At 36.1% G+C, this 12612-nt stretch overlaps 1 protein-coding gene across 1 annotated transcript in view; it reads right to left on the reverse strand.

Moving 5' to 3' along the window:
* The window catches only part of LOC126473432 (uncharacterized), a 114694-nt gene that overhangs the window by 34925 nt on the left and 67157 nt on the right, over window positions 1-12612 (reverse strand). The window contains exon 5 of the mRNA XM_050100472.1: window positions 451-603. Coding sequence (XP_049956429.1) covers window positions 451-603 — 153 coding nt within the window. The remainder of the gene's footprint in view (window positions 1-450; window positions 604-12612) is intronic.

Genomic DNA, 12612 nt, shown 5'->3' on the forward strand with positions numbered 1-12612 from the left:
GTATGAAACATAATACCATGTTGTGGAGCATAAATTACAGGGGAACAAAAGGGCCTATGCCTATTACACTCCTGCTCCTAGCATCAATACATCAATGTTCACTTGGTCAAGAGTGCTTCATTTCTAGCAAAAGGCCATGATTTTTGGTAATTTTTATTTTCTCTCTATTTCTTCCTCCAGCCTTCTCCATCTTTCTTGCCAGTTACTTTCCTAATACTCAAAGTTATGGCTTTATACCTCTCATCAACTATTTGCAGTTTCTTTACATTTTCTTCCTATCTGTTGTTCTTTATCTAATCCATGCCTCTCCTTCCTTTAACTCTTTCCCAGATCTCTGAACTGTTGACCACACTCTCTAACACTTGTATTGTCTTAGGTCTGCAATGACATGAGATGTGACCTTACATTTTTATTATTACAGTGTAGAAAATTTGCAATTCAAATACTCACCAAGCATATGATTATAAGAAGTGTGTAGACATGAATTGTCGTATCAGGCAAACTTTCCATATCTTTTAAAGCTGCAACTGCTGGCTGAAAGTCAGGCTTCAGCTCCAAGGTATGGCGTAAATGCAGTGTTGCCTCTTGGTAATGACCATATGCCTGCCAAAAAGAAAATGATTGTTACATTGATTTCCAGAAGCTAACAACAGAACAGCTAATGCTTTTTCAAGCTCGAAACAAGTGCAGCTTTACTAATATAAAGTTCCTGGATTCCTAATAAGGAGAGACTGATAGAAAGGCATTATGCTATAATGTGAATCATTCTCTCCATCTTCTGGTGGGAGTATTAAGATGGTGTCAGTGCCTTCTTTATATCAACAATACCTATGTATGGGCATTACCCATATAAAGACTACACACAAACTATCTTTAAATTTTATCAGATTTTGATTAAACTGACTTCCATCAAAATATGTAATTAACAATATTGTGAAATGACAACATTATGAAAAGGACAGATTGCTACTCACCATATTGTGGAGATACATACACATGCACACTGACACAGAAGTCTAGCTTCTGCAGCCAGAGACAATGGTCGCACGTGTGCTTGTGCGTGCCATCTATCCTTTTCATAATGTTGTAATTACTCCATCATGGTTTTTACAATATTATAAAATGGATAAATTTCTAGTCATCATAAAGATGACATTGAGTTGTGGACAGACACAACGAACAGATTGTTACACATTTATCTTTTGGCCAGATTCTTCTTCAGAAAAGAAGACACACACACACACACACACACACACACACACACACACACACACACACAAGCAAGCACACTTAATGTGCAAAAACTGCTATCTCTGGCTGCTCTGGCCAGAGTGGCTCGTGATACCATCATTCGTGCTCTGGTCAGAGTGGCTTGTAATTCAAGTCATATGTGCATTATGTGTGCTTACTTGTGTGAATGTGTATGTGTTTTCTTTTCTGTAAAACAATCTGGCCAAAAGTTAAATGTGTAACAGTCTTTTCATTTTGGTTGTCTGCAACTCAATGTGTTAACTTTATGGTGAATAGCTATCTATTCTGTTCTTTTCATAATACTGTTGATATTCCTATGTGGACCTTCATGGTTGTAAACATGTAATTAGTGATGATGATGATGATGATGATGTCTTTTCCACCTGAGAGATAACAGGTAAATAATAATATTTTAGTGTATTAACAACCACATCTCAATATATTTGTGCAAATGTGTTTACTCTTGTTTCATGTGTAATTGTTGGGAACAGAGTCAACATGTAAAACTTTTCTCATTTGAGACAGACTTTTGCAGTTTCAGTCAACTCCGTTTTGTTTTTTTCCTTCTTAGTTAATGGCCTGCAACAGCAAAAAGATGGCAGTTACAATGTCTCAATATCTTATGTTCTTGCTGTCAAAAGAAAATGAAAATAATATCTGTTCGTTGTGAACTAACTCTATAATATGCTATATAAAATCGTTAGTAATGAATGGATAGAAGGTAGTTAGCAACAGCAATTAGTTTTAAAAAGAAGATGAATAAACTTGCTCTGTTTCAGTGGATGTGTAAAAAGGATTTATTTGAAAGCCAATTTTCTGTCTCGTTTATGTGCCTGTTGATGACTCAAAGTGTGTATTATTCGGTGAGCTGTTAACTTTACTCCTGAATCATTTTCACTGAATCATCAAGTTTTTTTGTAGAAAGAAACAGGATTTTTTGACTCAGACTAATTATGAAATATTTGTCTTTTTAGGAAATCTTTATCCATTTACAAAACTGCAAGAAAAGAAAGAACACAAAAATAGTTCAGACAGTATTGCACGCAAATTATGTCAGAGGAAAAATATCTAACAATTATTTTCTACGACTCATAAAATCAGAGTGCATTATATACAAGGACAATGAAACTTCAAAAAATGCTATTAATTCCATACAGACACACAAAGACATAAAACACATTAAGCACAAGCATGAGAGTCACTGCTTTTTGATGGACTGCTTTAACTGGAAAGCAGGGTACTTTACATTAGTTTATCTCACCTGGAAAGAAAATAAAGAGTGAATGTGAAATTATATTCAACCTCTAAAATCTGGAAAAAAGCATGGTTCATGTTCAAAGTAAAGATGTTGAACTGCTCCAATCCTTGTCTTTTTACAGTCTGCGTCATCAACCTGCCATTGAAGATACATTTAAAAATATTTTGATTATCTTTCATATTTGCTTATTAATTCTTGGTCTCAAAAACTCATATAAAGCTATGTACATTGTGTACATCTGAATCGCTTATTATAAGGTACCTCCCCCCTCGCACGTGCATACGCATGCCCACCCACCTACACAGACAGACAGAGAGAGAGAGAGAGAGAGAGAGAGAGAGAGAGGGGGGGGGGAGAGGGGGGGGGGGGAGAGAGAGAGAGAGAGAGAGAGAGAGAGAGAGAGAGAGAGAGAGAGAGAGAGAGAGCACAACCTCATGAAATTTGTACGACAGAGACATGCCTTGGGGCTCCTGCTGTTCAAATTGTATATTAACAACCTTGCTGACAATATTAACTTCAGATATTTTGCAGATAATATCATTATGTATAATGACATCTTGTAGCACTATATTACTTTTATAGTGTCAATGAAGCATACAGAATCTGTTGACTCATAAAAAGACCTTGTTGTAAGAGTGTGTAGGGATATTAAATAGAAATATCCTATAGGTTCAGACACGAGTAAAATAAATGGCAGGTATCAAATTGAAATCACAAATAGAAATACAACTTAACTTCGAGTTCTTACACATTTGCTAGTAATCTTGTGAAATGCACAAACTGTGCTTCTGCATGTAGGGATTTTGTTGCCTAAGTCCTTAAGAACAGGATTAAAAGTTGTTTCCTTCTTTTTTTCTTTCTGTAAATTCTGACTGACTGCTGACTTTCAGTAGATCTTTTTACAAAGCTTTTAACAATACTGTCTATGAATGCATTTTAATCATCATACTAGGGTTATCTGTGGACATCGGGAATAATAGGTTCCTTTGTTTCTTTAAAAAATGTCCTATAACAGGAACTCTTACAACAATGTTCCATATCCCTGTTGCACAAAGTTTTATTTTGCAGCAATGTATCTGTACTGGGATGGGTCCTTGTTTCAGTGAACAACTCATTTGCTTGGAGAACATTATGGCTTTACATTTGTATTCTGGAGCATTGTCCTTACTTGGTACACATGCTTTTAATATGAGACCTAATATTTCTCTTGTACATGAAACTTTACCGTGTAGAAAAACAATGGCATTTTCATATGAAAATATTCTGGAGGCTGGCGTCGAGTGGAAGATGAGGGATCCAGCATTAGCCAGATTTGAGAGAGCTTTGGATGTCTTGCAATCAAAGAAGGAACAAAGAATAGATAACATTCCAGCAGATTTCCTAAAAGCATCAGAGGAGAAAAAATCAAGTTAGTGTGTGGAATACATGAGACTTGAGATGTATCTCTGGACTTTCAGAAGAATATCATCCACACCATCCCAAAGACAACAAGGGTACAAAATGCGAGTTAACACACAATCAGCTAGACAGCTAATACAATCAAGTAATTGACAAAAATAGTTCACAGAAGAATTGAAAAGAAAACTGAGGATATTTTAGCAGAAGTTAGTGTGTCTTTAGGACAGTATACTTACTAATGGAAGCAAAACATAAGAATAATTATTTAAATAAAAATGAATTTTTAATATACCATTAAGTATAAAATAATTTCTCCTATATCGATAGAGACAATCCTTAAGATTTGCAATTGTGAATTTTTAATAGCAATGGAAATACTTGGAAGATTTAATATGAAAAATGTGGAGAAGATGCAATAGACAATAATAATGGCAAGCACTATTCATGTATCAATTATTTATTGCATGTATCCAATGTGTTTCTGTTTTAAATCTTACAAGTATTTTTGTAGCTAATTAAAAATTCAGATTTGCAAATTTTCAGGACAATCTCTTTGGTGACAGGCAAAATTATTTTATACTTTTTAGTCTAATTTAGAACATGCTTTATTAAAATTCACATTATTTTAAATAATTGTTTTCTGATTTTTAGTTGTGTATGTGTGAAATTCTTCAATCGATTTCAACATTTTGTTGAGATTACAACAGAGACCTGTGGAAACCCAGGTTTATTTCAGTTTCTCTTAACCTGGCTGAATATGTTGCTTCCTCCTATGCATGTTTTGTGAAAAGACCAAGAGTGTGAGGTCACAAGCAGGCTTACTAGCAGTCGTCCTTCCCACGAACCATCTCAACTGCAACAGAAGTGGCAATGATACACACTGTACCCTCTGCCACACACCTGACAAGAAAGTGAGTTAATATTGCATTGTCATCCAGTTATGAGCTATGTTTAAAATTTCAAGTCTTCAACTCATCTGGAAATTCAAATCAGTTGCAAACTTTGTACTGAAAACACACACACACACACACACACACACACACACACACACACAGAGAGAGAGAGAGAGAGAGAGAGAGAGAGAGAGAGAGAAGAAAGTGACCAATAAAAACATGGTAAGAATCAAGACATCTCCATAAGATTTGCCAACACAGAAAAAGCTTTTGGCACAGTAGAGTGGTACTAGATGTTTGAGAGCATCAGAAAATTAATTATGTGGTACAGGGAATGGCGAAGAATATACAAGAATCAAGAGAGCCATAACAATGAAAGACCAAAAGAGAAGTGCTCAAATTAAGAAGGGTTTAAGATATGGTAAATTCTTTCTCCTGTACTGTTAAACCTGAATATCAAAGAAGGAATGAAGGAAGCCTCATCATCGCTGCATAGCTACTGGTACAGCCATATGAACTTGCTTACTTGTGTCAAGCCTTGGTCTTCCTATGCAATTATTACTCCTCACACTTCTCTTCATTAGCAAGTTTAGGATTCCTTAATACTGGAATATGGGTCCTATCAACTGAGCCTTTCTTTTATTAAAGATGATGACAAATTTCTTTTCTTCCAAATTCAGTTTACTACCTCTTCATTAGTTATCCATTCAACCTATTTGATTTTCAGCATTCATCCATAGCACTACATTTCAAGAGCTCCTGTTTTCTTCTTATCTGAACTGTTTATTTTCAATGTATTATTTCCACACAACGCTACCCTCCAGACAAATGCCTTCAGAAAAGAATTTCTAACACATACATTTATATTCAATGTTAGCATATATGTCTTTTTCAAGAATAATCAATGACAATCTGTCATCTCTTTCAGCCATCATCAGTTTTTTTCTACCCAAACAGCAAAAATCATCTATTACTTTCCCAGACTAATTCCTTCAACATCAGCTGATTTGATTTGGCAATAAGTTTCTAGCCACCTCCAACAGAAAGAGAATTACAGTGACATCGGTAATCCTCACAGGTGGTTTTTTTTTTTTTTTTTTTTTTTTTTTTTTTTTTTTTTTTTTTTTTTTGGACATCGTGAGCACCTCTCTGGATGTAACCAGTTAGCAAGTTACTATGTAACACAAATCATCTGATGATGATCTGAAGATGACTTGTATTGTGTGTTTCAAAAAGGACTTTACAAGTTTCAGAATTCATATAAATTAATTCACAGTACCTACAGAGATGATTGTAGTATTAATTTGTACAGAAATATATAAAGTTTGTCTCACATAGCTTGCTATTGCCGAATTGCATCGCAAGGAGTGCTAGCGGCAGTTGCGTTAAAGATGGCTGCCTTCACTGGACTCAAGCGTACTAGTAGATGTGTGTTTTGGTTTAAAGAATCTAGGTTGGCGACAACAGTATAGCATAATTTCCGTACCAAATACGCTGAAGATCCTCCTAGTGGGCCTACAGTTTATGAGTGGCACAAATGTTTTGTAGAAACAGGGTGCTTGGTAAGTCAAGGGAAATCATCAAGTCATCTACACACATATGACGACGTCGTTGAGTGAGATTTAGGTTTTCCATGATTTAGGGAAATCACTTAATACAAATGGTGGGACGGTCCCTTTGAAAGGGCATGGCTGATATCCTTCCTCTTCCTTTAAGCATTCCAAGCTTTTGCTTGGAATAATTAAATTCTTTATCTCATTTGTTATCCAATTATTTCTACTGCACCTTATCTCTTTGCCCATTCAGTCCTATGCTGTCTTTATTACTTTGTCTCTTTCGTATTTTACTGTACTTCTTTCTCCAGTCTTTTAAGGATACAGGGTATTTTTCTAGGTCAATATTATGTAAAAATCAACACCTAATTCTTTTAGGCACTGTTTATAATGTATATGTTTTACAGATTTTTTGTTGACATCAGGTAATGCAGCACACTTTAAAAAAATTACAAAGAAACTGACGCAATTTTTTTTCCAAAATGCTTCCTCAAATTGAGGTACCTTTTAATCCAATGTTATACATTTGAAGGAGACCAAATTTTTGCAAGACATGATGGCTGAGGTAATAGACTTACATAATTCCACCTATTATGTATATTACAAGGATAAAAATATATCACATCTTACATTTTAATTTTTATAATTTTTTTCCTAGTAAAAATGTTATTTTTTCTATAATTTAGTTGATTCTGCAATAAAGCTAAGGTCTACTACATAAGTATGGACTATTGAAAGTTACAGAAAAAAATTAGAGCATTGCTTTATAAACTTTAGGAAATATCTGTACCTGAATTCTGAAAAAATACAATTTGCGGGAAGTTGCGAATGAAGATATGAGTCCAATTAAACTCTGCCTCAGAATATTCCTGAAGCATAGTCTTCATCCTCCAGCATTTCTTCATCTTCAAGCCTCCTCTTGGCATTCCTTTTAGCACTTCTTGCTTCTTTGGTAAATTGAAGAGTGAATCTTTCAGCTTCATGCACCCATTGACTGTCACATGCAAGCAATTGATCTTCCATATCAGAGCCACATTTTATGCCTAAATTTCTCAGGACTTCCAACCTTTCTTCAATCCATAATTGAAACATATCACTGCATCTAGTACACCAACTTTTAATGCCTTTAGTTCTACAAAAATATTCTTGGGTAATCTTTCCCATGTGCAATGGTTGGAACTTTCTTTTGTATTCTGAGTGCCCCCATGAAGACATTTACAAAACAGGGTCACTCATGTCTCTAAAAATTGTTTTTTATTTCATTCATAACTGGCTCAGAAAGAGAATGCTTATGATGGTATATTTGAACACTTCTTTTTGCCTTTTGGTAACCACACCAAGAATCTGCTGCTTTAAGGCAAAGTCTGTGAACAGGGTGGTCATCTGTGGACAACTTATGAAAGTAGGTGGGCCATACAGCTTTTCTTATTGCTGTATCATCATTCAGAGGTGCAGTTCGTCTAGTGGCCAGTCCATAATAACTCTGAAGGAGGTCTATTTCAGTTTCTGTCAATCTGCCTCGGCCAGACAGAGATTTTCCATCAGATGACAACTTTTCTTTCATTTCGCTTTGTAGCTTGCTCAATCTAGCACCCATCCCCTTTTGCACATGTCCACAACACTCCAGTTCTGTTATCAAGGTTAATTTTATTGAAAGCTTTAGGGTTCCCATTGCCTAAGTACATCGTATATGTAACGTTATAAAAGAGCACTGACCCTGGAAATATTTTTAGAGCTCCATCATACCCCATACCTTCACTGTAACCATCATAATTATCACAACACTGATGTTCAATATGTCCTTCATTGTTACCATGGCAGGTGTGGCAGTACTTACATAAGCACTCAACATCAACAACTTTCCTTTCTCCAGAGAAGTAGCACTTACAACACCATTCAAGGAACAATATCCTCGATGTTGCCATGTCCCATCAAGTGCAACAGCAATGTCCCTGGTTCCACTAATATTTACAGTTTCTTCTATTGCACATTTCATAGACGCTTTAGACACAACTGTCAAGGCACCTAAAAGTATTTTTACATACTTGCTGAACCTACTGGGAGGAGGAGAAAGGTCCACCAAACCACAAAATGTTTGAGCAGCCTTTTTTCCTTTTTCTATTGCACACCTTGCATGCACTAACTTCAAATTCACATAATATTAATTTGCACAATGTTCGAAGTCATTTTCACAGTAGCTTTATTGCAGGATCTACACAGAGCAACTAATTTTGATGCTAAACCTTTCCTGGTACTTTGTTTTTCAGTTATTTCCAGACAGCTTACACCATCACATTGTTTACATTTCACCACATCCTTTACAAAGGAGATTAAGATGCCCACTTCAACAACAACAAATCCACTACAAACAGCGTCATTGTTAACACAAAAATTTGAATCACTAGGAGGTGTGCCATGTGGGAGTTTCTTCCGTGAAGAACTGATACATAGGTTGCTTTTAACAGTGTGGCTTGCTTTGTTTGTGAACTGATTACCACGGAATTTCCTTTTATTGAATTTCTTGATGCCTGGCATAGTTCGTATTTATTGCACACTAAAGGATATGTACTTCCACAAAGATATGTGGCACTTTGGCAAGAAACATTCAGTAACACGTGAACAAACTGCTGCAGCAAAACAAAAGTAAATACAAGCAAAGATAATTATTTACAATTACAGACACTACAAACCTGCACAGTTACAAACATATACAATGTATCATATAGATAATCACTGGAAACAGAAAGTTCACAGTTCTTTTCGAAATTATACTGGTTTCTATAACAGAAATAAGGGGTGGGGGGGGTGGCGGCATACATGACCATAACATTAAAATTTGGTATATGTAGGTAATTTTTCATTTGAAATCCTATAATGTATATATCAATGTAATCAGGAAAGACTAAGAATTTAACAGACATAAAAAATTTAGATTTTTGCACAATTTATAAGTATCCTGTATCCTTAACTTCCTCAGGTCCCACCTGGTTAATTTCCTACTTTTCTGCAATTTCAGTTTCAATCTGCAGTTCATAACTAATAAATTACGAACAGAACCCAGAACTACCACTGGATATGTTTTGCTGTTTAAAAATCTGGTTTCAAAATTTCTGTCTTACCATGACGTAAAATCAAACAGCACAAAATCGGGGATGGAATAACAAAATGAAATAGAATAAACTGCTACTCATCACAAAGAGGAGGCAGTGAGTTGCTGACAGGCACATTCAAAGTACCTTTAAAAGTGGATTGAGCTACCAGTCAAAATCCTTCAGATGTAGAAAAATACACGTTCATGCCCATCCACCCATTCCATTCCTGAATAATAGGAATTGGCCAAGTCTGCAAAATAGTTATTAGTTGCTGCAATCACCTCCTCATTTGAATAAAATCTTTGTCCTGCCAGACATTTCTTGAAATTGGGGAACAAATAGTAGGCCAAGGGAGCCCAGTCTGGAGAACGGGGCATTTGAAACGAATTGGAATCCTATTTGCATCAATTTTGCAACCACAACTGCTGAGGTGTGTGCTGGTGCATTGTCGTGATGGAAAAGGACTTCTTTGCGGTCAAATCGCCGGCGTTTTTCTTGCAGCTCGGTTTTCAAATGCTCCAACAAAGATGAATAATATTCACCTGTAATAGTTTTACCCTTTTCCAGATAGTCAACGAGTATTATCCCTTGCAAATTACAAAAGACAGTCGCCACAACCTTTCCGGCCAAGGCATGGTCTTCGCCTCTTTTTTTGTGCAGATTCTCCCTTGGTAACCCATTGTTTAGATTATCGTTTGGTCTCAGGAGTATAGTAATGTGTTCATGTTTCATCCACAGTGACGAAACAATGCTTTCAAGTCCTGCAGATTCTTCCTGAACAGCTGCAAACCATCCTTGCAACATTTCACACAATTCTGTTTTTGGTCAAGCGTGAGCAATTGCGAAACCCATCTTGTAGATAGCTTTCTCATATTCACATGTTTATGCAAAATGTTATGTACCCATTCATTCGAGATGTCCACAGCATTAGCAATCTCACACACCTTAACTCTTCTGTCATCCATCACCATATCATGGATTTTATCAATGATTTCTGGAGTCATAACTTCCACATGGAGTCCAGAATGTTCAGCATCACTTGTACCCATATGGCGACTCTGAAAATTTTGAAACCACTTATAAAGTGTTCTAATCGAAGGTGCAGAGTCACCGTAATGTTTATCAAGCTTTAGTCTCCTGAGGCATTTTGCCTTTCATAAAGTAATGTTTAATCACCAAGCGAAATTCTTTTTCGTCCATTTTTTGACGCTCACTCGACTTCCTTGATTCACACGAATGCCGAACACAAAGAAATAGACCAATATGGCTGAAACTTGGTGCGAGTTCTTTCCAAAGATGCTACTAACTAAACATAACCTCTATACGCGCCAGTGGTGCCATCTCTCGGACTTTGCACGGACTTTTCAAATACCCCTCATATATCCAAAGCAACAAAATTATGTAAAACTATTACAATCAAACTTTTAATTTGCAAGATGGAGTACCATTCCTGCGTGATCCTTATGGACAGAAAATTCTGTAAGTGTTGTAAAATTTTATCAGCCAACTTCCACTTTCATCCCCCCCTTTCCAAGTTCTCCCACTATTTTTCCATTATTTTTCTTTTTTTTTACTACCAAATTCCACTCTCACATCAAAACTGAATTTTTGTCTTCTTCAACAATTTAATGATGGAAATCAAATTGTAGACTAACCAATTACAAACTGTCTTGGAAAAGGAAGTAGTTTGGTCAGTTCAGTTCTCACTGGACACAACACTAATGTCAACATTTATTTCACTGTAATTTCAATGGCAACATTCAGTTTCACAGTAAATGAAACTGACTCTCAATATCATCCAATTTTATTGGGGGTCCTTGTGTCTTTCATGGACTTCGAATGCAGTTTATCTGTGATGTTTCAGCTGTTTCTGGAGGCCATGCATGGTTGAGCTTGGATGTTGTATGGGGCAGTCATGTAAATTATGGTGGCCTTGAGGCTTTTCCTGATGCAAATATTCTGGCTTGGAAGACGTGGAGTATAACAGAGTACAGGACTACTAGTTACGATTCCGTATGGTACATTGGTTCCAGATAAGCTGTTTTCTCTGTCAACTAGAAGAAAGAAGCAGCTCAACTCTGGCGAGTATTTGTTTATTTGGGTGAAAGTAGGCAACAACAATTGCAAGATAAAGATAGTAGGTGACTGTATGCTGTATTATAGACAATAAACTTGACTTTAAAAAATAATAAGACATTACACACACAGCAAAAAAGAAACCTATTGGGCCATGATAAATGACCCATCCCAAGTCATTCAGATACTGATTCACCAACAAACACTGACACCTGATACCTTCCAACCTACCGTAGGACCCAGCCTAAGCAACAGATCATGTCGTCACCACAAACTTCGTTCAAAAAATAATAAAAATTACACTGAATAAATATTCTCAGTGTTGTGTTTTACCACCATAAACACATTTGCATAACATCATGTGTCCTATGCTGCGATTGGCTGATAGAAGCAAACCGACTTGGCATGATGCTGATTTACATATCTGTGTACTGAAGGGCAGTACTAGATGATTTTCGCATTTATACTTGTGTATTACAAAAATAGGCATTAAACTGATTAACCACATTAAAGTTCTCTCCAAACAATATAGTTTTTGGTATGTTTGTTGTGCAAAAATATTGGGAAATCTCATGCCACTGAGTAAAACATTACCTGTATTTCAAGTTACAAGCAAAAACTGCCTCATTTATGGAGATTAAGTCAGTAAGCTTTTGAGACATATGAAGGCAAAAATACATAAGGCAGAGACAGAAACAATTAACACATTAGGCTGCACCTTCCAATTAGGCTGACAACCCTCAAGGTCATGTATGCAAACATTAAGTCTGTGTACACGCAACAACGATGAGATGATAATGAATTCTACTAACGTTGAAATGGAAAGATTCTATTATGTGCACCTAGAATGATGGGTCTCAGCCATTTCAGATATCCTGGAAGGATGTAAATCCCTTCAAAATTTAGTGCAAAAAAGCAACTTTCTGTTTCAGCAGGATATATGCACCACACTGTAAAAATCTGTTGTTGTGCTGAAGGCAGTTTGTCTTCTGTGTTTAAATTTGACTCTGGCTGTTGTTTCCACACTACAATGGAGTATTGTCAGATTGGTGGCATAATGTCTCAGAAGACAACTTTAAAGATAGGATAAT

This window comes from Schistocerca serialis, chromosome 4 (assembly GCF_023864345.2).
Source record: "Schistocerca serialis cubense isolate TAMUIC-IGC-003099 chromosome 4, iqSchSeri2.2, whole genome shotgun sequence".
In the NCBI taxonomy this organism is placed as follows: Eukaryota; Metazoa; Arthropoda; class Insecta; order Orthoptera; family Acrididae; genus Schistocerca; species Schistocerca serialis.